The sequence below is a fragment of the Filicampus tigris genome, chromosome 3, assembly GCF_054856515.1.
Source record: "Filicampus tigris isolate MCC_2025a chromosome 3, RoL_Ftig_1.0, whole genome shotgun sequence".
NCBI classification, from domain to species: Eukaryota; Metazoa; Chordata; class Actinopteri; order Syngnathiformes; family Syngnathidae; genus Filicampus; species Filicampus tigris.
This window is the reverse complement of record NC_141219.1, coordinates 8,540,439-8,568,222: the sequence shown is the minus strand read 5'-3', so window position 1 is coordinate 8,568,222 and position 27,784 is coordinate 8,540,439. Positions and strand designations below refer to the sequence as shown.

The following is a 27,784-nucleotide window of genomic DNA, read 5'->3' as shown; positions in this document are numbered from 1 at the left end:
TTTTATTGTTGATGTGGATCAGCTTTTTATGGGGTAAAAAAAAAAAAAGAGATAAGACTTTGAAAGCTGATGACAGGCAACAAATTAGCTGTGTGGCTCTGCAGGAGGTTGTTTATAAAGTGTGTGTGCTCTGGGGCTCTCTGTGATAGCTTCCAGCCACTGCGTTTGTTTTGACAAAGACACGCGGCCCTTTGGTCTCGTCGGATCAAAAACGCATTTGCGCTTTAATCCGACGTTCTACTGTGGCACTCTGTTCGGCAGCCAGGTTCATGCCCATCGCCTGGCCGTAAGGCAAAGAATGCTCAGGGATTTGGGATTCATAAATTGTGTGCCAGCTTTAATATGTCATACAACTGGCAAGTTGATCAAACTCTCCAGCCCATGTTCATGTTACCAAGGCATAACCTACCTCTGCTTAAAATATAGTTTATGGTGCTAAGCGGGAGAAGAAAAAAAAAAAACACAGGTGCTTGGGGGGGAAAAAAAAAAGACTACTGACTGTTTTGCAATTTGTATACGTGAACGTTTTTTAAGAGATATTGAATTTAATCATTACAAACACATTGGAGGTGCATAAATGATCATGCTGTACATATTTTAATTCAGGTCCCAATAGTCAAGCGATGCCTGTTGGAAAGGTCCACAGCCTCATTTGCCCAGATTCTTGCCGATGTTTTGGACTTACAGGCACCGTGCGGATTGAGAACAACCCATGAGCAAAGATGACTCTGTCAAATTGGCCTTCAACCTCTGCAGCAACAAGATTAGTATTAAAAGACACACAGTATAGTATTACGCAACCTCACACAAATGACATTTTCATCTGTGTTTGCAAGAAAGGCTTGCTAGCAGTATCACTCAAAAACCTCATAATGCAATTTAACACAGACTGGAGAGAATGTTCAATTTAAAGCCAGGATTTATGATAACCAAGCAGTCCGGGCTGGCATAGGCTACAGTTGACCTGTAAATTGAAGAGGAAAAGCTAAAGAAAATGGATGGATGGGTTGTAAAAAAGCATGTAAGGATATTCACCGTAAGGGTGAATATGGTTTAGCAATTGTCAACCTCAATTTAATGTGCCACCAAAAAGGACTTGTGTAGAATATACAGAACACCAGGGGCGGAGCCAGAACGTGGCTAATGGGTGGGCCTGGAAAAATCAGGGTGGGCCTGAATGTTTCTCTCACTGAGCACAATACTCCTATCCCGACACATCGTATATTCAAATGAAATGATAAAATTCATCTTCCTTAGACAACCACAATTATGCCATTCTTAATATTCAATAAAATAAAAAAACACGCACACAACGAAACACCAATTCAAAAATAATTTAATAATTTACCAAAAAATTTAAAGTATATATATTTTTCATGTATCTCACTGAGTGGGCAGTCTGTCAATCTGGGGGGGCCTGTGCACGCCCAGGCCCACCCATGGCTCTGCCCCTGCATAACACTAATCAAATTATGTCTGTTTTTTTTTTTTTTAAATACAAAAGTATAATATTGTATAAATATTCAAACATCTGTCTGTCATCAAAAGAAGTGACCATGCATCAAGCAGGAACAAAACTTTTAATGAGGACTTCATGCCATTTCAGAGGGGAATTTCACAATCAACCTGTAAAACGTTTTTTGTTGTATACATAAAAATCAAAACAAAATAAAAAATGTTCTAATTACCAATCTTGTTCATTTAGTCCAGCTTTAGCATAAACCTTACATTGGTGTGATATGTATAGCCAACTAATACTACATATGTATCACATACATACATATAATATTCAATACAACTTAATGTATATTAAAAACATTTGTTCAGAGGTACATTTGTAACATTACAATAATGGACAGAATGGAAATAAAAAAAACTTGTGAGCGATTTTCACTCTGTCCTTACATTACCGCATTACATTATAGTATTGCAATGAAGACAATAAAGAGACAAAAAAAAGGAGAACATAGCTCTAATTTGTCTATTTAAAATGTACTTATGTGGTGAGAGAGGCACAGAGAATGACATTAGGGCTAATCTGATTAGATCTGATCTTTATTAATAAAAAAATTTTTTTAAATCCTTTTATCCAGTATTGTGTAAAATTGTCCCGAACAAGGAGCATGTTATTTTTCCATTGGTTCCATTTCAAATCTGTAAAGAAGTGGCAATGTTATCCAATGTCCTCAAATATGTTGTTGAAGATTCAGCAAACCCCTAACAAAGCACTGTCAGCCATGAATAACGCTATTATCTAAACGATATAGTAGAAAATAGTTCAGCAAGCTCAGAAAGACACAATATAAAATTATTCAGGAAGCAAGCATCTCAAACATTAGCATCTTCTTGATCCTTGGTCCTCTTGTCCCTCCTCCAGGCTCGGTAGAGTTTAATGCTCAAACTGGGGAGGTCATACAATTCCTCCAGGTGGAAGCGCTCTCTGAAGCGATCCACAAAGCTGTTCTCCGGGTCCAGGCGGAAACGCATGGTCCACAGGATCTGTGTGTTCACCTGACAGAGGTAGCTGAACGTGTCCAACAGCTGGTCCAGGTAGGGGTGGGCGTACACCACATCTGCAGCCAGGATGTAGTCGAAATAATGCGTGCTTTGTGGGAACCTCTGCTCCACCTCCGGGCCCCAGACTAGCTCTGTAACCTGCCAATCATATGCAAATAAGGAACGATGAAATGCATCGAAGGTCAATGATGCAAATGTTAGCTTGCCAACTGATCTCTCTATAACAAAGGCTATTAATTTTTTTTATTAACAAAATAATGTAATGTAAAAATTTTATGATTTTTTTTTTTAAATGAGGGTTCATTTCACAGCTATTTTTGGGGCTCCGCCATTTTTAAAAAAGCAACATGGGTTTATGTCGAAATGTTCATTTGTGTCTTTAGTGTGCTGGCTGTTGTGATTTTCGTGTCTCGTAGACTTGCTATATTTGATTTGTCGATTGTTATCCAACTGTCTTAATTGAATAAAAAAAACAATTGAAGGGTTTTTTTTGTTTTTTTTACATAATGCTCACTGCGGCCTGTTTTTGTCATGTTTGGGTTTTTAAAATGTTTGTTTTCTCAGTATTTCCGTCTGTCTCGTCAATGATTGTGTTCACCTGTGTGCATTCCACCCCGTAGTGTTAGCCAATCAGCTCCCTCTTACCATGTGTGTCTCGTCCAGGTGTTTCTCGTTGTCTCGTCAGTATGCCTGTATTTAAGTTCCTGTTTTTAGTTGAGTCCTTGTCTAATCGTTTCACTGTCATGTTGTTTTGGTTCTCCCAGTGTTGTGTTTTGTTTCCCAGTGTTTCTTTGAATTTTGGATTTCTCAGGGCCTTATTTATGCTGTCTTTTTTGTTAATAAATAGTTTCTTCAGTACGCCCTGCTTCTCCTGCCTCCCTGCATTTTGGTCCTCTGTCCCGCAACCATGACAGTTTTAACATCCCAACTGAAATATAGGTTACCGCATATTACAAAAAGTCCCTAAAACTAACAGTAAAACTAATAAAAACGTAACTAAAATGTACATATCGTCGCTGTCCTGTGAAAAACACTTGTGTCCAATTTTTGAAAAAAAAAAAAAAAATTACGTTCATGCGTCTGTAACGTGGAAACACAATTCACGTAAAAAAAAATGAAAATTGAAAAAAATTCACGAGTGTTTTTCATGACAGTGACAATATATACAAATTAGCCAACTGAAACTGAAAAACAAAGTCAAAACAAAATAAAATATCAAATTAATGAAAAATCCAAATCTACTATAACGTGTGTATAGCACGTACCACAGGGGTGTATTTGCACCGTCCTTTTGTGTTGCATGTGACGTTGTACCGGAGGTTCCCGAGCACATCAGGGAGGTCTGTGGAAGTGACCTTAGCACCTTAGCAGGTAAAACAAAAGGTAAAAGACTTCAACACATTGAATTAAATAAAGTATAAATTTGAACAAAGTTAGCTTGTTTTACCTAAAAGACTCGAAACGATAGAGACGAGACCAGTTCCTGCACCGAGTTCTATCACGCTCTTGTCCATCAGGTTGTACTTGTCACAGTTGGTCTCTAGGAAGTGACACAACACCATAGCCTAGATGGTGATAGTGTTAAGCAGTCTTAATTCAGTAGCTCATCATCATCATCAGATCTGAGACATGTCCTTTGTACTGTATATATACCGAGGGCCAGAGCACTGCTCCGTAGAGGTCTGTGGATTCTTTAATTCGGATCTCCAAACCAGAGAAGATGTAACCCTCCCACGTCTCCGGGCCGATGACAGACGGGTGGAACTGGCGTGCTAAAATGGCTTTGGCAAGTTCTTCGTCCACAGCAGTGTCACCTTAGGGAAGACGATTACAAGTGCATGTTTATTATGTTTAGAGCCTGACCATAAATGTTGCGGGGACCTTAAAGTCTGTCAATCAGCAGTAGGCTGAAACTTCACCACAGGCAGCAGCTGTCAGTATGGAATTATACATGTCTACACAAAAGAAACAATTGCTGTGGTATAGCATACCTGAAGTCACTGACTCTGCTGGAAATAATCTTGCAGAGTTCATTATGTCCAGAGCACACAATCCCAACATCAGAGCTTTGTGCAGCACTACTTTCTTTTGAGTTATCAGATTCGATCGTAATAGAACCTGATTTTCCTCTTAACTCATTCTATCCCAATGACGTATTTATTTCACAATGAGTCTGAAAAAGTCTGGTCTTCAATGAGGTAATAATACCATGACCTATTACACAGCAGTGCGATTCTGGGCTAAACAACTAGGTACTGCACATTCGAAGATCTTACTGTCTCTTCATGGCCAGAAAGTCCAACTTGCAGCTCAATCTTTTGGATGGTGAAGTAAATTTCTTTGATGTGGAAACCAACATAGCAATTGATGATGATGTCAAGATAAAGAAGAATAATGAAGACACTTCTGGATATAGTATTCTTTATTTTGACTACAAGGTTGTGTCTTAAAGATCCAAAATGGCGTTCACGTCCAAACCTTTGCAATTTAAAGATTGCATCGCTAATCTTACTTCTAAACGAATATGTAAACGTATCCACCTACAACTCAGAACCTGGAATCATCAATCTTCTCTTTGTAGTTCACCAGACTCAAGAAACCAGATATCATGTGATCTGTTTATTAGCAGGTCACTAATGTTTACCATTGGCTAACTTTTACGAGCTAAAACCTAAACAATGTACCCTCTGGCACAAGTCTGCTCAAAGGCCAGTAATTCAAATGTTTACAACAAATCTGTGATAGCTTTGAAATTAGTTAGAGGCTGGCAAGTACAATATGTACATTTCTAGACACCACAATAGTTGGCAGCAAGAGGAAATTGTATGAGTACAAGTACTGCTCATAATGACGCTATGGAATACTTTGACACCAACTTCATCAACACATTAAAGCGGTTTATAGCTGTGAGAAGGCCAGTCCAAAGCATTTGCTCAGACAGAGGCATACTGTTTGCAAGAACTTGAGAATACTTTGTCATCAAGCACAAAAGTGGGAAGGTCTACCTTCAGATCAAGGATGCTCTTGGAATTTTAATCCTCCTCATGCCTCCCATTTCGGCAGTAGGGAATGATGCTTGGTCTTGCCAGTAGGATTCTGGACTCCGTGATCTTTTAGCTGAAGGACAAACTTACCCGTGACGTGTTTATTAGCTTTAATAGCAGAAATTGCAGCCATCATTGATGCTCAGCCTCCTGTTCCTGTTGTAATGAGTCATGCTTGGGCCAGCTGCTCTTCTAACACAGTTTGGACCCTCAGACCTCTCCAAGGTCCACAAAGGACAGGCACAGGTTTATGTCTGACATGTTCTTGGTCAGGTGGCGCAAGCAGTATCTTCCAAACTTCTAAACACGTAGCAACTGGCAGTCAAAGCTAATGAGTGTTGTTGTCCTCAAGAACAGCTGAGTACCATGGAAGGAATGATCACTTGGTCACAGGACTTGATGGCAAACACTTCCCGCGTAGGACAGGTTAAGGCAAAGGTCAAGAAAAAGGAATGAAATGTTTGTGAGACCCGTTATAGCGCTTCTGTTCACCCTTTTATTGGCAATTTAAGATGCTGATTTAGTTTGGATCACCGATCGTACAACGATCTTTTCACCTAATATGACAATTAAGAATATAATAAACATTCAAGTTATTTGCCTCATGGAGATGGAGAATTCAAATGAGCTGTTTCCACAACTGGAAATCCATTAGAGGAAGTCAACCGAAACATAAATTTTTTTCACGAATCTGTTCTATGCAGGTCCACTAGTTGAAACACAGCATTTAGATGAATATTGCGTTTGTGGAATATGAGTTAAGCAGCAAAATCTAGCCATCTCTGGGGGCGGACATTTTGTCACTTCTGTTGACTGAAAATGACATCACAGTTGCTCATGGCTCAGACAATGACCAATAATGGCTCAGCTTCAGTAAACAGGTGAGCTGATTGGTCGTTACCTGAGCCCTGAGCAACTGTGATGTCATTTTCAGTCGACAAAAGTAACAAAATGGCCGCCCCCGGAGATGGCTACAAACGTGTGGATTAACTCTTATCCCACAGACACAATATGTATCAGAATGCCTTGTGTCAACTGGTGGGCCTGCATAGAACATATTCTTGAAAAAAATATGTTTGGGTTGACTTCACTTTAAAGCCCAACCAAACCACAACCAACATCATCACGAGAATAGTCTTCCATGCATACCTATTTACTATTTTTACACCTTTTATTTGCACAACCACTGTAAATCAATCAAAAGTACAGTGTGCTTTACAGTAATTTACAGAAATTTGATCACAGATGATTTATTGCCGTACTTTACTTGCAATCCTCATCATTTTATTTTCCTATAAACAGTATGTCTCTGCTAAGCATCAGTGCCAATGCTATACTTAACACACAACTTGGGTTACATAACACCAGTTCGGTCTGAAGATCAGGGGACTACATGAAGTGACGATACCAGAACTTTAACTACATTTCTTGACAGGCAAACATTAGTTTGAATGCTATGATTTTGTGCTTACGTAACCACGTAATTACATAAACGCAACGACTTTTCTTGATCTTTGAAATGGTGCGACCTATGCAACTAATGTGTAAAGCTAGAAGTCAAGTTCATGAGAGCTTCTTGATTAACACCGCTTCAGAAATGTAACAAGGCACTCTGCTGAAATTAGAAAATGTGTTCAGAAAATGTCCTCACCTTCCTCTGCGGTCTTGAAGCTTTCCTCACACTGCTGAGATTCCATGACCAAATGAGAGCACAAGATCACACACATCAGAATAGTGCAGAATTCGAGAGCCGTTTTTGGTTTCTGGTCACGGTTAAATCCTTCAGGATTAGATCCATCTGGCACCAAATCTCTGGATGGCCACGAGATAGCATCTAGTTTTAGGTTACACACAGCCCCAGACCACCAAATCCAGCATTTCCCAACTTCTTATCCAAACATCCCATCTGGCCTCCCCGGCGCATTTCCAGTTCGCAGACTCTGCAAGGCGCTGATTGGCACAAGCAGCTGGCAGGTCCGACAACTGAGCTGCAGTAAATCGGACACCTTTCTGGTTTAAAATAAAGACAATATGAAACTCTGCCTACAGGTTTATAAATAAACAGTTTTGTCTATGAAAAACCTGCACCATGCACGTGGGTGTTTTGTGAGGCAGTTTTAAGAGTGTACAGAAGCCGAGGGTGAAAAAATAAAAGTAGTCTCAACTCAATTGCTGGCGTCACGTAATTACTAAAGTATTGAATATTTAAATTTGCACAGTACTTGTCAGTTCGGACACTCTCTCTCGGCTAGGAAAGTGACTTGATGTGTGTTGAAATGTTCCACTGGTAGCGAATATTTCAAATATAGAAATATTTGGATACAAAAACAGCCTTCACAATTGTTTCAGGTAAATGCATATTATTTCATTTATTATAAAACAATGAATTATTACACAGTAAATAGCATGTGGAGTGTTTTAAAACGCACTGATAATAATAAAAATATTTCCCATTTACTTTCCTCGTCCTCTTCCTCTCCTGCTTTTATTACCGCGACCTCTCATGCTTCCCTTGAACACAGATTGAGCAGTAACCATGGCAACTTTACCATAATTACCTTCGCTGTCCTCATCAGAGCTGCTGCTGCTGCTCTGTCTCATCTGCTGCGATACACTCTTGGAGGCCTTTGTCAAGTGTGACTCCTGGCTAGCGCAGCTCACATCATGAAGAGATGCAATCAGAGTTTCTCCCGTTCCCTCCGAACCCAAAAACCCGCCTCCGCCCACAGAGCCGTCCCGTTCTGTCACTTTTCTATTCTCCGCTTTCTTCTGGTCCTGTTCTATTGTCCTCCCTTTCTTGCAATTGGGTGGTGACACGATTTCCTCGTCAGACTCCACATCCTCGTTTGCGTTCTCCTTTCTTTTCATGCAGGTGATGGCACGGCGGAGACGTTGACTTCGGATCGCCTGCTTTTCTTGTTGCTCCATGCGGAAGAAGGTGTCAATCCGCATCTGAGTCTAGAAGAAAACAGAGTAAACGTTATGTAAGGCTTGAAATACAAAGGTCTTGTATCAACTACCACTTATTAGAAGAAAGTCTCTGACTAGAGCCAAATAACTTAAACATTGATGTGACCCAGGTAGGCAAACAATTATTTGGGTGCAAGTTACCTGCTGTGTGTTAAGTTGCTTGATCACAGGTTGAAGGGTCTCCGCTGTTTTTCTACTAGCCCAACCGAAACGACTTTGACAGAACGTAAAGAGCTGGTCAAGGAAAACACATACCGTCCTGTGCGACACTCTTATGTATTATGACCAAGAGTGGAAGGATATTCTTTGATCATGTCCAGTTGAGGGCGTCCCCAGCTGAACGAGCTGTCTGACTCGTCCACAGCGGGCTGCAGGTAAGCCTGAGCCACCGCAGGGTTTGGGAATCCAGGCTGAAGTTTGAGCTCCCTCAGCTTTTTTTTCACTTTTGTGTCCCGAGGATCAGCAGTCAAACGCTTTTTCCCTTGAGCCTCTGACCACCACATCCTACAAAGACAGACCAATTTCCATATTCATGTAATGTTTAACGAAAGGGAAAGATATAATTAGTGTTTCATCAGTATTTTCTGTCCAGTTCTAGCAAAACGTTTCAACTGTATTGGACTGGACATATTAGGTTACCATAGTAGGAAGCCTTGAAGTGGGAAGTCAACCCAAACATGATTTTTTTCAAGAATATGTTCTGTGCAAGCCCACTAGTTGAAACAATGCATTTTGATAATATTGTGTTTGTGGAATAAGAGATAATCCACTCATTTTCAGCCATCTCTGGGGGCGGCCATTTTGTCAACTGAAAATGACATCACAACAGGGCTCAGGTAACGACCAATCACGGCTCATCTGTTTTCTCAAGCTGAGTCGTGATTGGTCGTTACCTGAGCCCTGAGCAGTTCTGATGTCATCTTCAGTCGACACAAGCGACAAAATGGCCGCCCCCTGAGATGGCTAAAAACGGGGTGGATTTTGCTGCTTAACTCATATTCCACAAATGCAATATTAATCAGAATGCCGTGTTTCAACAAGTGGGCCTGCTGGGAACATATTCTTTGTACCACTTTGTATAAGCCAATTTCCAGCGATTGTGATGGACTTTACAAATGCTTGCAGAAGTGAAACACACCTCAACTGCGTTAGTGGCTCCAGCCCATGTCCAGGGAATTCATTCAGGATTTCCATACCAGTCACATATCCGACCCCAGGTACGCCCTCGGTGTAATCACTTCCAAGCAGGTAAGCCAGGTTGATCAGTTTGGTCCTGTCCAAACCTGTGATGGAGGACAGCAAAGCAGAGAGAGAAGACAGTGGGCAGGACAAAGAAGTGATGCTGTATTTGTATACATTACATCAGCTATCAAGCCAACAAGATGAACACCCGTTTCTGATATACGAGACGTAAACATATCTGATTAGCAGTTGGCTCCGTCCTCATTGCCCCTGTCAACACAATTTTGATTTGTTCCAATGAATGCATGCCTAAAGTCATAAGAATAACACGGCTTACCGAGACGAAAACAGAATTTAAAATGCGGTAGATATACAGTACATCTGAAAATAATACTTCTTCTTACATCTGCACGCCTGTTGTATGTATAGTCAATCGGAAAGGTGTATAAAAACAATATTGCCGTTATCTGTTTTCACAGGTGGGTGTTTTCATAATAACTGAGGGCAGAGCTCACGTAAAGACCTTTTCATCAACTCTTGTGCGTTTGGATAAACTCTATTTAGATAGCTATAGCTCAAGAAGAACAATGATACAAAAAGAATAACAGCTGAGGGAAGCACAGTCGCACATCCAACCTTTTCTAAGACTATTTTCTGGTGCTGTCAAAGTTAAAGCGTTAACTGTGGGGATTAATTAAAATTTTTTAACGCACTAAAAAAAATTAACTCCGTTTCATTTACTTCCTGTAGCAGCTGACCTCTGCTCACTGTGCAGCCAAACTTCGAGGAGAGTCACTGTCGCAAAGACGGACTTTAAAGTACCTGTCGTTTTACTTTAAAATGTTGCTCGACGGCTTATTGGAGAAATCTGAAATAGTTTGCACACTTTGCCAGGCCAAATTCAAATAGGATATTAGTTGTACGTCTTTGGGGTGTATCATTGAACTGTTGTATTTTACAGGAAAAGAATCGTATTCAAGGATCAAAGAAAGCTATTAGAAACGTCGCTGAATCGAGATATGTACTTTTATTTTTTTTCCACATTAATTCCAAGATTTGTCTCAAGTAAATCTCGGTTCCAAGCTTGGTAAAAAAATGTAGTTGAAAAATATGATTAATCGCGATCAATTATGGAAAATGTTGCGATTAATTAGTTAAAAAAATGTAATCGCTTGACAGCACTACTATTTTCACCTTGTGTATGTGTGATGACCAGATGTCCCTGTCCATACAATATATCTGGTCCATGTTCAAATAAAAGGAAATGCTTTTTGCATTTGTAGGTTTTCAAATGTGCAAACATAACACACAAACATAACGATTGCCACTTACGATTGCCACTTACCCAGTTGGTTCTGCAGGTCACTGTACTGGTAATGCTCCACATATTTATTTTGGCTGAAAAAGTTCTTGTAAACGTGTCGCCCTCCGAACAGCCAAACGTCCGAGTCGTCAGTTATAGTCCCGTTGGTTTGGTCGGCTCGGTCGAGTGCGGCGCACTGCGCCTCGGCCTCCATCGGCGCCACCAGGAATGGAATCCCGAACAGTCGTAGGAGCTCCTGGAGCCACAACAACGACAAACCCAAGTCTATGGAAAAGTAATCTTTTGCACAGTTACACAAGTAGTTACAATCTCAATGACTTAACCAAATCTCAACATCTTTCTCGGGGTTATTTTGAATGAGTGTGCTTGTAAAAATGCTGCTTTGAGGAGTTTTTGGACTCACCTGGCTCTCCAGGTACATCTGACCTGTGACGGTGTTGGCCATCCTCTCCTGCTGCTGTTTCTGCTCTTTCAGGTTGCTCTGCTCCACCAGCAGAGAACTGTCAAGAGACTGCAGCTCATCCTGCAGCACAACAGCAACACTCTAAATGAGTTGTCAAGAGTGTTGTCATACAGTTCTATACAAAAACACTTTGGGGAAATCTTCATAAAAATCATTTGAAAAAACAATCTAGTTCAAATATATCAAAATAAATATATTTTTAAAAATGTTGCGGCTTCATCAGAGTTGAAGAAAGATAGATACTTTTTGGTCCCCGTTAAATACTGTTGTAAACAAACATTGTCAAAAAAAAACGAAGGACTGAATTTAATACTGAGGCGAGGATCGCTAAAACAATATGCATTTCTAAATGACTTTTGGTTTCATTTTCACAAAGGTTCCAGTTAATCGGCTATTTGTGCGTGATTTTAAATGGGTCTTTTACAAATGAGAATGGCAGACAATGCATGCTTACCACATCGAAATCTTCCCATTCATTGACTGCAGGAGCTGAGCAGGACGCTTTCTCTTTTCCCTCGTCCAACTCTTCCTCCTCATCAGGTTGCGTTTCCTTGTCTTGCTCTTCGTTGAACTTGAAGGAGTCGTCTGGCATGGTGGCAGCGCTGGCCTGACTTTCTTCTTGCACGGTCTCGTCTTCATGGACCTCCTCTGCATCAGCTTCACCTTCCTCCTCTGATACTTCAACGAAGCTCTCTAGGAGAAAATATTTGTTGTTTTTATTTAATTTAGTTCTTTAATAATTGGAAATGTATCTGCTTTGACTGTTACCATCTGATTCACTGTCATCAATGCTTCCGGGCTCAACATCAAGGCTGGTCTGTAGAGCAGTGGATTCATTCTGCTCAGGCAGCTCGAAATGACTTGGAGCATCCCCGAGTGGTTTTCCGTGTAGCTGCTCAGACACCCGAGCTTGTCCCCTCTCAGACATCAATCCCTGTTCCGAGTCACCTTTCTCGTCAGGGTTTGTCCGACTGAAACTCACCATCCTCGCGTCAACCAGTTGAGCTTTGAGCATTTCCTTGCTCGCCTCACTTGACTCTTCCCCCACGTTTTGCCCGTCGGATCCTTCCTTCAGTTCATGAATAGCGGCTGCAAAGTGAAATGCTTTATTCCTCTGCCCAATGACTTCCTCCATCAAATCCGAACCAATATCTAACAAATCATCAGGTACATTTTTTCCTGCGGCATCACCCTTGACATTTGTTTTTTCTTCGACATCTTCGCTAGCCTTAGGTTCCGTCTCCTCCTCTGAACTACTGATGACAATTTGCAACTTAGTGGCAGAGCTGATGCTTGGAGTCCTATGCTTCAGTCCATCCTCTTGATCGTCCTCCTCAGCCAGAGCTCGCTGGATGGCGATCAGAGTACGCGGAGAGACGCTAGCATCGCTCTCTTCCTGCTTCGGCGTCTCCACATCCGAGCTGTCACTCATGGCGGCCTGGATAGCCTTCATTGTGCGGGGCGAAGGCGGCGAATCGAGTTTAGATACTGACGCTTCACAGTGTTCCGAACAAACTTGCTTTTTCTCTTCTTCTTCGGAAACTGGTCGCCACAAGGGTTCCGGTTTGTCCACCACTCTTTTTATAAAGCCTGCCAGCGCGTTCCCGCTCCAGGGTGCAGAGGCTGGTTGGCTCGCTGAGGGATTTTTACTTTTAGTTGAGCCTGTAGAGCAACAAACACAACACAGTTTAAACACGTTATATTTGCATACGATTGATAGATTTGCACATTTATCTTAAAATCTAACAGAAGTACAAGAACCACATCTTTTAGGATTAAAAAAATTGGGCATTTTTTTCTAGCGCAAATCACCTGTTAGGTTTGACTGAATTGCATTGGAATCCACCTGCTACCTTTAAATGACCAATGAAGTGATTTGTACATCACGATTATTTTTTTGTTTAGTTAGCCTTTTTGTAGTCATGAAAATAAAAATACTGACATTGGCGAAAGAATAGGGATGTTTGATACCACTTTTTACGAGTGTTTTACGAGTACTTACGCAATGGTTTTTTTTTTTGCCTTATGTATCAGTGGCTGGTATCGGGAGCCTCCAAAACTACCTGATCAACCCGATTACCGATACCTGGTATCGATACTCGCCCATCCCTACTAAAAAAGTGTAAAAAGACATCAATTAAAGCAATATACTGTGTTAAAAATATTGTCTTTAGCAATACAGTATAATAATGCTCGGTATTACATTTGTGACCAGTAAATCTATTGAGGACAAGCAATAAAGAAAATATACGGATGGAGGTTAATTAGTCATAATATTAGAAAAACCTCGCCGTATGATGCACTACAAGCACAATAATATATATCATCGCTGTTCTGTGAAAAGCATGGCCATTTTTATTTTTTTCATTTTTACATGAATGGGGTTTCTGCATTATAGACATTTTATTTACGTGAAAATATTTAAAAATTACAAAATTGGACATACTTGTTTTTCACAGGACAGTGACGATATTTTTTTTAAATAAACTAAGCATTATGTGAAGGAAGGTTTTTTTCCACAAAGGTATGATACCGGATCTGGATGGATGATGGTGTATCCAACATTTTCAAAGCGAGAATCTATAATTTATAAAGGATGCTTACTCTAAAAACTCCTCCATTTTGTAATGCATAAACTTTTGCAATCCATGTATGCTCCTGAATGATTGATGAGCTCGCCTTTAATGAGGATGTAGTGAGAGTTGTCTTCAGAAACAAGACGACGTGACTCAACGTCATGACTCTCCTGGTCCTGTTCAGAGATCTGCGGTGCGCTGCCGGCACTGCGCTGGTTCATCTCTTTTTCCACTCCCTCCAGACGTTGATTCAGCTTGTTCCTGTGTAGCAATCCGGACAACTGGTATTGGGAAAAGTCTGTGGAGAGCTAGGAGTGAATTAAGAAGTTAGGAGGTGTGCGTGTATCTATGTAGCAGTGTAGACATGAAGGGTATGACTGAGGTACCTCGGGAGGTTTGTGGTACAGGGTTCGACGCCGTTTCGAAAACTCTTTCATATCTTTGAGGATCTCATGCTTCATTTCAGGTGGCAGGCAGGCAAACTCCTCTGAGTTAATGTCTACAGAGTTGGGATCGGCATAAATTTCCTCCCCCTAGGGGATACAGTAAATACTACTCAACTCAATGTTACTTTATGGAGCACATTAAAATACTAAAGTCAGGCTGAGTGTTTGTCCGTCATGCATGTGTTACGAAGACATGTGCAACCGATGGAAACAACATAAGCACAGGTGCACAGGAAATTTACTTTTTTTACCTGATAAATATCATCAGCCTCATCCTCTGACTCCCTCTCGTGCTCCTCCTCTGAACTGTGACAAGGATAAATGAGCTTGAATAACCGTTTGTAAAAAAACTACCCAAAAACCATTAAATATAAATGTTGAGAAAAAAAAAAACTTAAATCATCAAATGAATCTCAATATCATTAGGATATATATTTTAATCTACTAACAACAATTGTTGTTAATGGCTTTTCAGGTGTGTGAAAATTAGAGTACAGTCGACCCTCGCAATCCACGGACGATACGGACTCTCCCAGCCCACATATAGCGAGAAATAAATATTGAACAGATAAACGTTTTTTTTTCTTACAAATAATTCTTCAGAAAAACCTGATAAACATATGGTATATATGTTTCATTTTCCATAAATAAATGGGGGTGGGGGTGGGAATGAGGAAAAATTTCCTGGAAAAAAAGTGGAGCTACGTCCGAAATGTGAAAAAAAAAAAAAAATTAATTGAAAAAAAAATGCTCAACTGTGAGTATGCAGAGGGGGACTGTACTTCCTAAAATTATTCATATTCAAAAGAGACATAGAAAGTATTACCAATTTACCCGCGGCAGTGAGAAATTGTTAAATAATTGGGGTTACAAATAACAATTTTAATAAATCTAATAAATCTATTATCTTGTCAATTAATTGATGAATTGGATTGAAAAACATCTTCAAATTTCCATCTCTATGGAAAAACATTATCATTTCAAATTGGCATTGCACAATCAAATTACCGTAATTACGAGCTGGTTAGCTGTTTGGTCCGAAAAATGTCAGAAAATAGGAAATAAAATGTTGATTACTGTTTTACAAAGTTAAAGGAATTATTTTATTTTGATTCAACACAAAGATAATCAATCCACTTTAATGGAGAGCTTCAAAAATTGGATGGCATTTACTGTTAATAAGCCGAAATTCTGAGCATTTTGACAATTTTTGAATTTAAAAACCGATTCAACAATTATCACAAATAATTATCATTTATTGTTTATTGTTCAGTTATTTGTCAATTCATCGGTGCACATCTTTAAATAACAAAACAGCATTTTGGGCGTCTGACCTGCTTTTCTGTTCCTCATCTTTCTGTGGCAAGGCTGGTAGAATGTACATGTCATCGACCTCATTTCGCTTGACACTGGATAGGCTGGGTAGCGGATCCTTACTGGAGATTTTTAAAAAAACGTTTCCACCTTAAGTGTCTTTTCATTGATTCAGCTGTTTGGCCTTGATACTTGTAAGAAAATAAGAATAAAAAATAAAGAAATAAAATAAAAAGGGGACCCGTCTATGATGCGTACCTGTCACCCCCGAGCACAGCTTTGATAGCTTGCCTCTTCAGGAATGTCTTGAGGAGTTTCTCATTAGTCTTTTTGGACTCTTGGTTCAACTCTTCCTTCCTTTCCCTCCTCAAGGCCTAAGGAAAAACCAACAAAAGAAAACATATGGTGTGCAACAGCGTCCACTACTAAGGAATCCAAAGTGTGGACCGACCAGAGTTTGTTTCTTCAGCAATGGAGCATCGCCATCAAAGACAAACACTGGCCTGATGCGGAAAAACAGCAGCTTGCAGATGCGGTGGAAGAGAGTGAGAAGGTGGGCGTTGTGGACACTGTTGCCTTCACGGTCACGGACCCCCTTCACGGCCTGATTCAGCCATATACTGATATCTGTTGGTGCCAGGTTAAGGTTCATGTTTGAGAGAGCAGAGTTCAGAACGACAAGATAACTGGAAGATAGGCGGGTGAAGTGTTGAGATGGAACAGGTAATGAGATCCCTCAAGTTTGGATACCAACAGCAAGAATTTTACCCTCCAGAGTCTCTGGATTAATGGGTTTCCCTGTGCTCTCCAGCAGTCTCCAAAGCCCGTGCACTCCCATAGCCTAATTTAAAACAGCATAATAAGGTTGTTACAATGTATACAATAACCACACAGACGGTTCCGTCCGTCGAGAAACCAGTGAGGAGCACAAACGTTCCGTCTAAATATTTTGTTTTTTGCCCCTGGTGTAAACTGTCAGGCCAAGGATAACAAGTGTATACCAAATTAAATGGTAGGTTTTCAGTATTATGGTTATATTTACGCACATTTTTGTGAGTTTTACTTAAAATTGAGATCCAAATGTAAACATTTGTGTTTTAAACGTTTTGAGGGGGAAAATAATCTAGCCTGAGAGACGCGACTCAGGATATATTCAACGAAAGTTCGTACATTCTTTTGCCAACTGTTTCCGGTAACATACAGCCGTAATGCGGAGGGCCATTGTCAAGCGGTATCTTACTCAAATGATCTGAGCATAATGGGTAGAACTACTGGGTTGCTATTTGGGATTTAATGACGAAACCAGTGCGTATTTTCCGCGCCTTCCTTCAAAGTGAGTGGTCAATTCGCTCGCCACAAAATTAGTCACGTAGGGAAGCAGCAGTCTTCATCTGATTATCTTATCAGCTCCGCAGTTAAACGTGACTGTTGACTGCTACATTGATGAAGATCTCATCACGTCTGTGTCATAACAATTGTGTGTTAAAGCACCATTTTCTTTTTGTTTTATATTCAGAGTAATTCCTGGAATACGTTGGACGTGTATCCTTATTTTTGTATCGCCATCCAACCACCACCATGTCGACTGCTGTCAGGGGTATGTAACGCTCACATAACCTTATAATATAGGTACTACCAACAATTAAATCCTTGTTTCATCATTAAGACCAATGTCAGTGAAAAGAAAATTGTCCTAACTCCTAACTCGATGCTAAGAATTAAGAAAGTTGTGACATTTTAAAGATTTCAAAAAGTTGGCAAAAATTACCTCTTGTTTTCAAACTGAAAACTACAGAATGATCAGTTTTTAAGAAAAGGAATGCAGCTGAGACCTTAAGAAAACACAAAACACTGTAAAAGAGTAAACAGTTTCGCAAGATGAGTAATAATAATGGTAGTTAATGAATTAATTGATTAAGGTTAAATAATTATTATTCGACATGATAAAAACATTTGGCTCTGAGGTCATCCTCTTCGGCAATGTACAAATTGGATGTAACTTCATTTGCATGAACTGTCGATATGAAAAAGCAGGCTACCGTACAACACTTTCTGGGGATCAAAGATGAGTCATCCTGCCGTGCAAACATTGAAGTACTGCATGAAAATCATCACATCGAAAAGAGGGGACTCATCCACTGTCACATACCTACATAATATTATCATAAAATAATATTTTCTTGTTTAATGAGAACGCCTTTCCTCTATTATCAAAAGCAATCTCCCCTACCCATCCAAACCATCATACACTCCACCATTAAAACATAATTATGGCGTGTTTATTATATAATGTTTTAGAATTGCCACTTTTGCATATACTCCAGCAGAGTAGAAGTTATTCAGTTAGAATCATTGCAAGACCAATTGCATTTCTTCATTTGGGTGCATTTGTTTCAATCCTATTTTGCAGATTCTGCCCGTGTTCCAGTAAGAGTTGCTGGCGATGGCATGGAAACTGAAAAAACGCCCTCAACCCTGGAGGTCAGCACAGACACACTCCCATCAGGTCTTTGTGCCACTCCCTTCATCAATGCAGTAAGTCCCAAACACAGCCCCAAGTCTTCCAGTCCTCTTCCGCCTGTGGCCCCACAACCCCATGGGGTGCTCCACCTGGGCAAGGTGACTAAGGAGACCTGCATGGAGGTCGAGGCCATAAGGATTGTCATCCCTCGTGCTGCAATAAGTAGAAGCAGCCGCGTAGCCGAGGCCAAGGTAGATGCTGGCCAACAGGTGGAAGAGCGAAGTTCTTCCCCGCAGCCATCGGTGGATGATTGGAGAGGAGAGCTGGAGAAGCTTCAGAACTCTGAACGCAGACTTCTCCAAGACAAGGAGGGCCTGTCCAATCAACTGCGTGTGCAGACAGAGGCAAGATTCACATACAGTAGATAGACATTAGGCATGGGTTATTTTTTGCAGACAGTCTAATTGCTATTATTTCATGATGTATGACTAGGTGAACCGTGAGCTCAAGAAACTGCTGGTGGCATCCATGGGCGATGACCTGCAATACCAATTTGAGCGTCTGGCCCGCGAGAAGAATCAACTGATTCTGGAGAATGAGGCTTTGGGTCGAAGTTTGTCACACACGGCGGAGCAGCTGGAACGCATGAGCATCCAGTGTGATGTCTGGAGGAGCAAGTTCCTGGCCAGCAGGTACGAAACACAAAAAAGTGGTACGTTAGCCAATTTAGGTCACCACCAGTGGCACAGTTACACATTTACCACTCATTCAGGTCGACAATCCAAGATCCGATACAAGTGCGTCCAAGCGCAAGTGTTAAAAAAAACAGCTTGTTGTGAAAAAAGGTGTAAAATTCAAAATGTAAAAAAATAGACATTAATTGTGATTTTCAGTTTTCTAATTATATTGGTTATCCTTGTTTGGCTCCAATTATTTTACCTCTGTACCACTTACAACTGAGCTTCAACATTTGGAATTTTGATGCAGCTCTTATTTTGGCTTTAAAGTGCATGTACCAATAACAGGCACATTAGATCAAATTGTCGTGCATTAACTCAATCTATTGGTGGAAAAATAGGTTTGAAGACACTACTTTAATATGTCTATGTAGTCAAATTGTTTGGTAGATGTGATTAGCCAATAGAGACAACATTGCTATTGAATTACCAACGATGACAATTAAATGGACACAATAAAGACTGGAGCAGCACAGAATGACATGATTACCTTCATATGTGAAATTACCACTTCGAACCCGCTTCATTGTCTCCAGAGTGATGGCAGAGGAGCTGACAAATGCCAGAACAGCTCTGCAGCGTCAGACCAGAGAGGCGCAGGGCGCCATTCAGGACCTGTTGTTGGAGAGGGACGAGTTCTCGAGGGAAATGTTGCTCACTCACAGGTGACATCTGCACGGAGGGGCCCCGTAGCTCAAAATAATTCCGATGGTTTATACTACGCACAGGCGCATTGTTTTTATATGAATGTAGTAGTCCTCCCCCACCTATTCGCGGAATGTTTCAAACCTGTCTTCTCATTCGTAACAGAAAAACGCACCAAGTCGCTGTTTTTTGCATAGTTAGCATAATACTCCTTAATGAGCACAGAGTTAATGAATTCATACTAAAAGCTAAGTGCTATTTGAATTAACAGTTTAAGAAAATGCCAAAATACTTTACACCAGTGGCTATTTGGTTATCTTGATAAACATTGACACATACTTTATATGCATGTGAAAACACTCATGCTTGCTTAACCAGACAGTTGAATGACACCTATATTTTATTTGAAACCTTATTTCCAAACAAACCCCCAGGTAAAAGTAAGAAGATCTTAGATTGTGCCAAACTGCCTTTGCCGTTGCTGTCGTCAGGTCTCTGGAGCAGCTCCTGGTGTCTCTGCAGTGGGGCAGGCAGCAGACGTACTACCCCAGCGCACAGCCGCTCAGCACGGGAGAAATGGCAGCGGCCAATCACAAACTAGCGGACGCCATCAACTCTCACCTGTTGGGCAATACCTGCAGCGGTGTGGTTAAAAGCAGCAGCGGCGTAGCAGGCGATCAGCTGTGCAGCACACCAGCAGAGAAGATGGCCGAGAAGGTGCACATTTGTCGTATTTTCGGATCAAATTCTACTAGTTTGAAATGTTATTTGTGAAATTCAATGGTTTGCTGATGTGTGTTGTAGGTGCTGAAGATTTTAGATCCAATTTCCTGCACAGAAAACAAGGCAGAGTCTCCGCTCAGTGACTCATCCCCGTCAAACTTTCTAAGCAATAAGAAGAGCATTGGCAGGTTTCACCCGTACACTCGCTATGAGAATATCACTTTTAACTGCTGCGAACGCTGCACCGGAGACATCGTCGTGCTCTAGACCAGCGTCGTCGTCGCAACCAATCATCTCAGTGCTCAACAACTCATCGCCATGCAATAAGACCACATTGTATTAGACGCTGGCCTCTTTTTCCAACAAGTGAGCTTGAAGTTTTTTGCGAATTATTTGCAAAACGATAACCCTTTTTCGCCTTCAGTAATCTAAAAATCTCAGTTTCCAGTCTTCAGCAGCTAGTTCTTTGTAAGCACAAGAACCATTTGTGCTTTAAGTCATAGCCAATCCAAGCTCTGTATTAGTATCTTACTTGTTGTCACATTTTTCCTACTTTTCTGTATTGAATTCTGCAAGGGTTGGAGTTGCCCACTATTGATGGCTATCACTGTCTCTCCTTTGTGAGAATTTGGTGCGTTTTAAAAAAAAGATTAAAGATTAGTCTTTTGCTTATTGGATGAAAAAAAAACAGTTTAACATCCCAAATCATGAACTCAGAATAGCATTATTTATAATCGTCATGCATTTCAGATACACCACAAGCTGGTCCAAACTCCTGCATTTCAATGTTGTACTGGTTATGATTAAGGATGTTCTGTAAAACCTTATGGTCATATTTTGGCATTATTCTGTTTGCATGTTGAAGTGTGATTACCTGGGGCAGTAATTGCAGATATTTTTGCAGCTGTTACAGAAAACAATACTTAAAGGGGAAATCAACCTAAACTATACAGGCCCACTAGTTGAAACAAGGATAAATATTGCGTTTGTGGAATAAGAGTTAATCCACCTGTTTTTAGCCAGCTCAGGGGGCGGCCATTTTGTCACTTCTGTTGACTGAAAATGACATCACAGTTGCTCAGGTAACGACCAATCACAGCTCACCTGTTTTCTGAAGCTGAGCTATAATTGGTTGATATCTGAGCACTGAGCATCTATGATGTAATTTTCTGTCTACAGTAGTGACAAAATGACCACCCCATGACATGGATAAAAATGGGTGAATTTTGCTGCTTAATTTATATTCCACAAACGCAGTATTAATCAGAACGCTGTGTTTGAAGTAGTGGGCATTCATAGAACATATTCTTGAAAAATGTTTGTTTTGGTTGACTTCCCTTTAATAAGTTAAACTGCATAGGAAACTTGCATTTAGTTTTTCTTTTAATAATGTCATTTTCTGGGGGGCGGGGGCATATCTTTTTATTGTAATTGATGAATACGTTTATTTTTCTTTCTCAAAGTTGTGTAATGTTTTTTTGCTAATTTAATAAAGACCAAAGCAGGTCCTGCTGATCAAAATGTCTGTATAGGATAAATATTTGTAGGAACATCTCTAGAAAAGAAACAGCAATAGAACAGAACTACAGTATTTCAATATTTTATTCACTTGTGTATGACATTCTCACAAATGTAGATGGAAACAAAGTGTCCCTTTTGTCCATGTCCTTAATCAACATCCCACCACACCCTGCTTTTGCTCTCACGTTTTCCTTGCAAGCTACTCGTAAGGGATTCCCGCACTCTGCTTGCAGCTGGTCGAGATGCTTGTTTCTTCCCAGTGAAGCCAAACTCTCTCTCTTTGGACTTGAATGCATTTTGGTCCCCACTTCTGGTTGTCTTTTTACTTTTTGGACCTGTGTGTTTTGACGACCTGTCCCCATTGTCTCCTGGTCTGTGATTGGTGATTTGTCGCTGGTTCTGGTAAAAGCCAACATGCTTCCTCTTGGGCACAAATTTTAGTGCCTCCTCCCATTGCCCTCTTTCTCTCACGCTTATCATTATGCGCATCATCTGGTCCAGAGTCAGATTTTTGGCTCCCATCTCCCAGTGGAGGAACTCATCCAGCGGTAGACGGGCCGTGGCCAACTTCAGACGCTTGGCATTGGCCAATGACAATCCGGAGAGAATCGACCGGTCCACGAGAGCGCCGATGATGTAGACTTTGGAGTGGTCGAAAGTGCGGAGAACATTGGGGGAGTCCGCAGTGAGGTAAACAAGACGATCGCGAGGAAACACATCAACAGCATGAGCGTCCGTGTTGGTGATGAGCAGGCGGTCCCAGGCTTCAGCACCGTAGCGCTTGAGGAACTCCTTCATGTAGGCTCCATCTGGTTGTAGGTTACAAAAATGCAGATGGTAAGGCTCCTTGGCACGTCTGTTCCATCCTTCCACCTCCATCAGTTGGGACACTGTGTTTTCAAGCTCCCGCCTGGACATGTTGGATTCATAGCTCATGTCAAAGACCAAAGGCTGGTCAAACAACATAGACTGGACGCTCCTCCAGGCCAGCAGTCGGTCCAGGTTGCGATTCCAGAACTGGAGCATGAAATTGTTTCTAAATTCTTTCTGATCTTCATCTGCATTTTGATCAATCGTCTGCTGTCGTGACACTTCCCTCTCCGCTTTCTTCTGTTGCTGCTTCTCCTTGCGTGTTCTTTTATGGCTTTCCTTCAATGCCAGGTATTTGAGGTACTTTTTTCGAGCTGACTTAGAGGTGAAGTCTGCCAGGGTCTTTAATTCCTCATCAGACATCTCTTGAGGTACCAGTTTACCAGCCAGCCGCCACATTGCAACAAGCTCCTGAGCTGCCTCCAAACTGTTACTTGAACTCCCTTCCGGGATTTCATCCTCGTCACGCGCTTCTTCATCCTCAGCATCTTCTTGCTTAGGTGATGAAGATTGGGATCTCATTACGGATTTCCATTTGTCCAAGTCGACATTCTCCTTTTTCTGTGGACTTCCAGTACTGAAGAGGTGACTTGGGTGGCAGGGAGAAAGGGCTGGCGAAGCCCCGATTGCTTGCATTCTGTTGACGCGGGATAACGCAAACCTGCCACTTTTCCAGAGTTCGTTAAAATGTCGCTGAGTAAAAAGTCGTAACATGTCAAAACAATTGGTGTAATGCGGATGTAAAGCTGGCAGCAGCAACCGGAACAGCGACAGATTCAACAAATCTTGTTTGCACAAGTTGGGACGTTTCGCAGATCATTAGAGTACAAACTCCCATTACTCCATTATAGTTACAGCCACTGGGTTGATTGATTGATTATTTTGCGGGTAATCATTCTGGGTAATCGTGTGGAGGTCACGTTGTTTTGCGGTGTAACGACATAAAATGTCGTAGTGAAACGACGAATCACCAATTTAGTTTAAATTTGCATCACTTGAATCAAATGAAAATATGAATCTGATATTTTTAGATTGTGTAATTTCCGTTTGAATCTATTAGCATTAACAAAAAATATAGACTGAAGCAATTTATTTTTCAACATGAAAGTTAAGGTGATATATTTTCCCCACGTTATGCTCAAAGTGTTACACTGCATTGACGACTTCTTCCGGCGGAAAACACATTTGCCGATTCTTAAAATGAGTTTATTTTTGGCTAAATTGACCTGCAAGAAAGACATAGACGATGTTATCAAGACAGTAGCAGAAAAGGTGGTTGTTTTGAGATTTGGGAGGGATGACGACTCGGTTTGTCTCCAGGTCGATGAAATTGTAAGTAACCCTCTATTGTGTTTAACTATTTCCTTTCCTTCCTGAACGTCTAATCGCTCATTGTGTTCTTTTGTAGCTGTCAAAAACGGCTCATGACCTGAGTAACATGGCCTCCATCTACATAGTCGATGTGGACAAAGCCCCTATTTACACCAGATATTTTGACATCAGTTACATCCCATCAACTGTGTTCTTTTTCAATGGACAGCACATGAAAGTGGACTACGGGTGAGAACATTTTCTTTGTTAAATGTTAAACATTTTGCCACAAAGCATGTTGCACGTATGTTATTGTGAGACTCTGGTAAAGGTGTGCACATAGGCATTTCATTATTTACCGGTATTGTAACTGTCCATCTCCATAACCCAGGGCGTACTCTCCTCATAATAAACATCTGGATACAAATATGTTGTGTTATGGGTTTTAATTACAGCATGGCTAAAACATCAACAGCTAATCACTCTCTCGGTTCCTTTGCTAGAAGTACAAAAATAAGTCAATTACAACAACAACAACAACAAAATGTTTTTGCTTCCCTTCAGCTCACCAGATCACACCAAGTTTGTTGGCAGCTTCAAAACCAAACAAGATTTCATGGATCTTATTGAGGTCATATACAGAGGAGCCATGCGGGGGAAAATGATTGTCCAGAGTCCCATCGACCCAAAAAATATTCCAAAATATGACCTCTTGTACCATGGGATTTGAAATCAACAGCTACTCTGTGTGAGACTACATGTCAACCACTATTATGTTTTTGCTCTTAGCCAAAGGGTGGTTGTTGGTAATTGGTACAGCTTGAGCAAGACCTGTCTAGTGATTCTTTTTCGAATGGGAAACTTATATTTTATAAGCATGTTCAATCAGATTGATGGGCAGGGATGTCTGAAACTCTGCACTGCACTATGTGTAAATGTTTTAATCATGTTAAGTGTTGTGATATTTCCTATGGAAAGCAGTTAGGTTTAGTGTGAAATGTATTAATATAAACTTTGTTGCAATAAAGTTTTATATTTTGCCAATACATCTGCTCTTTTCCATCCCCACAGTATTTTGGATTTGTGTGTAGGGATAGGGACAGACAGAGAGTAATTTACCGAGGGAATTTATGAATTTACTGTTAAATAGTGGCACTGTATGGTACAAGTTAGACAAAGACACCGTAGACTAAAACATGCAGTGTAATGAAAGCAAGTTGAATAAGGAAGATATAAATTCTGTGAAACCAACCCGAATAATAGCACAACTTTTCATTCACTGGCCTATTGGCCAATGCCCCCCTCTATCTGAGAATTTGACGAACAAGCTTTACTTTTGGCAGAAATTTTAGTGCAATAACAACACTAACACCGCGACTTTTGACAATCTGGTCCTATAAACAAGCGCTCTGTGGCTCTTTGACACTCCACTCGACAGGTGGCGCTAGCAAAATCTGAAAGTAACACGGGAAGAACAGCGGAAGTGACGTTAACAACCGGTGTGTGCGACCTTGTGCTACGCAAGGCGTAAAATAATAAAATAAGCCAATTAAAATGTTATTACGGTGGCACGGAGCCCCGATGTTTTAATTGTTGTAGTGCGTCTATCAGGATTCAGAAAATGATCTCACTCATTAAGGCTGCTGTGAGTAGCGTCGTCGCCGTCTGCGCCCACGGTCACCAAAACGGTAACATAATTATTTCTGTCTGAAGTTGTTACCATTTTACTCTTTTTTTTTCCCCCCCCGTCCAATTTCATCGTGAGATAAATTATTGTTTGTACTTATTTGTTTTTCGTTTTGGGGTTGGTATTAAATGTCATCACAGAGGTTTCAAGAATAGTATAATGATAAACAAGGTGCAGAAAAAGCAACTCAACATAGTATAAAGACAATATCAGGTGGCATGTAGTGATAATTATGTATAATTATGTAATTATCAACACTTAATGATGTTTGTTTTTAACTCATTCAGTACGAGACATTTTTAGACCCTTTTTTACTCAAACGTTTGAAAAAAATATAAACAAATTCCTGGGATGGACTGTGAAAAGACATCTAAATATGTCTTTGGGATTGAATGAGTTAATAATGCCAAAGATAGACCCCTCCAGCTTGCTTTGTCTTCTAACAGGACGTTCGGATTTTGTGTTGCATGTGGTCAAACTCGTGCCAATATTTGTGCCTACAGGTCTTCTGCACAGTCACTTAAAAGTTCTAACTGCCGGAGTCAAGACATATGAAATTCCTCCTGACTACAGTGGTAACTAACTATTCCCCTTGGAACGTACACACGTTACATGTCTGACAGGAAGAATCTTGCTCACGTTATAACATACAGTGGCAGTGAGCCATGTGACAGTTCCTTTGCTTTTGTTTTTTTCTTAAAGATGTTGTGCTGCCGGAAAAGCCCAAACTGAGGTTTATGAACAAGGTACCCAATTTTAAAAAGGCTAAAAAGGAGATGAAGAAACTACGGGACATTCAAGGCCCAACTCGGGCAGCAAATACCTTCACAACTGGACAGTATGCAATAGTGGTGAGGTCATATAGTACAGTGTATTGTATGCTGGCCTAAATTCCGCAATTTAATTTAACATTTAACTACCATCTGATGCTCAGGCAATGGGAGGAGGCTACCTCCACTGGGGTCACATGGAGATGATTCGTCTAACCATCAACCGCAAGATGGATTCCCGTACTACGTTTGCTCGCTGGCGCGTCAATGCCCCTTACAAGCCAATCACGCGCAAAGGGCTGGGTCAGCGCATGGGTGGTGGCAAGGGAGCCATCGACCACTATGTGACCCCTGTCCGCTTTGGTCGCCTCATTGTGGAAGTGGGAGGAAAGGTGGAGCTGGGGGAAGTGCAGCATATTTTGACCGAAGTAGCGAAGAAACTTCCCTTTCCTGCTAAGGTGAGACTGCAAACAAAGTATACTCATCAGACTGGAAGAACTGTAACTGTTAATTATATTAATTATTACAATATTATACCTCCTGCAGGTGATGAGTCGAGAAAGCCTGGAAGACTTTCATCAGACTCAGGCCAATATGGAGGAGAACAACCAGAACCCGTGGACCTTCAAGAAGATTGCCCAAGGAAACATGCTTGGTATCAGGAAGGTCCTCAGCCCGTTTGACCTAAAAAATCATGGACGCTTCACAGGCAAATTTTACATCCCAGGAAGGGTTTGACACACCCCAAAGACACCAACGATGACATTAATATGTGACCTTCACTGAAGTTTGAGGAACCTTAACTTCAAAAGACTCTGGCTTTTTCTGAACACTTGCGACTCTTCTTCCTTTTTGTATTCATATGTATTTTCATTTGTCCCATGTTCCCATCCTGTGAAATTCCCTTGATTTCATATCATCAATAAAACCATTCATTTGGAGTGAAATAAACATTGACTCAATTACATAAACAAACATGTTTATACATTACATCGTACGTATCTTCGCACTACAATACCAGCAGTAGGAATACAAGTAAGGTTGTAATCATCCCACGATTGGGATGTGTATGCTTACAATCAGATAACATTTTTAATAAATAAATAAAATACCTTAATTCAAATTAATCCAATTGAGCAAGTGTCAAGCGTTGAACTGAACTGAAGCGAACACGCGGACTCCCTCTAGTGGGACAGCACAGTTTTGCTATGTTCCTATTTTTA

The 27,784-nt window shown here is 40.8% G+C and overlaps 6 protein-coding genes across 6 annotated transcripts; 3 read left to right on the top strand and 3 right to left on the bottom strand.

Moving 5' to 3' along the window:
* Positions 1-2,010: 2,010 nt before the first annotated feature.
* Positions 2,011-7,258, bottom strand: mettl21e (methyltransferase like 21e). The gene is made up of 5 exons (XM_086025472.1): positions 7,213-7,258; positions 4,171-4,331; positions 3,965-4,082; positions 3,783-3,880; positions 2,011-2,655 (listed from the first exon to the last, which is right to left on the bottom strand). Exons 1-5 carry the CDS (start codon positions 7,256-7,258, stop codon positions 2,329-2,331), a joined length of 750 nt encoding a protein of 249 aa, XP_085881598.1. The 3' UTR covers positions 2,011-2,328.
* A 649-nt stretch (positions 7,259-7,907) lies between these two features.
* On the bottom strand, positions 7,908-16,739 carry ercc5 (excision repair cross-complementation group 5). Its single transcript, XM_086026730.1, has 15 exons — positions 16,587-16,739; positions 16,288-16,463; positions 16,095-16,210; positions 15,857-15,958; positions 14,774-14,828; positions 14,463-14,609; positions 14,180-14,384; positions 12,269-13,162; positions 11,955-12,193; positions 11,441-11,560; positions 11,059-11,272; positions 9,670-9,814; positions 8,835-9,035; positions 8,673-8,757; positions 7,908-8,519 (listed from the first exon to the last, which is right to left on the bottom strand). Exons 1-15 carry the CDS (start codon positions 16,672-16,674, stop codon positions 8,016-8,018), a joined length of 3,291 nt encoding a protein of 1,096 aa, XP_085882856.1. The 5' UTR covers positions 16,675-16,739; the 3' UTR covers positions 7,908-8,015.
* Positions 16,740-17,021: 282 nt separating this feature from the next.
* On the top strand, positions 17,022-21,942 carry blzf1 (basic leucine zipper nuclear factor 1). Its single transcript, XM_086026410.1, has 7 exons — positions 17,022-17,169; positions 17,353-17,433; positions 18,247-18,701; positions 18,790-18,989; positions 19,571-19,699; positions 20,171-20,396; positions 20,484-21,942. The coding sequence occupies exons 2-7, from the start codon at positions 17,415-17,417 to the stop codon at positions 20,667-20,669; spliced, it is 1,215 nt and encodes a 404-aa protein (XP_085882536.1). The 5' UTR covers positions 17,022-17,169; positions 17,353-17,414; the 3' UTR covers positions 20,670-21,942.
* Positions 21,943-21,986: 44 nt separating this feature from the next.
* On the bottom strand, positions 21,987-23,735 carry trmt10c (tRNA methyltransferase 10C, mitochondrial RNase P subunit). The gene has a single exon (XM_086026409.1). The coding sequence runs from the start codon at positions 23,505-23,507 to the stop codon at positions 22,071-22,073; it is 1,437 nt and encodes a 478-aa protein (XP_085882535.1). The 5' UTR covers positions 23,508-23,735; the 3' UTR covers positions 21,987-22,070.
* A 74-nt stretch (positions 23,736-23,809) lies between these two features.
* Positions 23,810-25,150, top strand: txnl4b (thioredoxin-like 4B). The gene is made up of 3 exons (XM_086026411.1): positions 23,810-24,125; positions 24,202-24,353; positions 24,669-25,150. Exons 1-3 carry the CDS (start codon positions 23,895-23,897, stop codon positions 24,832-24,834), a joined length of 549 nt encoding a protein of 182 aa, XP_085882537.1. The 5' UTR covers positions 23,810-23,894; the 3' UTR covers positions 24,835-25,150.
* A 397-nt stretch (positions 25,151-25,547) lies between these two features.
* On the top strand, positions 25,548-27,512 carry mrpl16 (mitochondrial ribosomal protein L16). Its single transcript, XM_086025731.1, has 5 exons — positions 25,548-25,792; positions 26,295-26,366; positions 26,494-26,642; positions 26,726-27,019; positions 27,108-27,512. The coding sequence occupies exons 1-5, from the start codon at positions 25,726-25,728 to the stop codon at positions 27,297-27,299; spliced, it is 774 nt and encodes a 257-aa protein (XP_085881857.1). The 5' UTR covers positions 25,548-25,725; the 3' UTR covers positions 27,300-27,512.
* Positions 27,513-27,784: the final 272 nt, after the last annotated feature.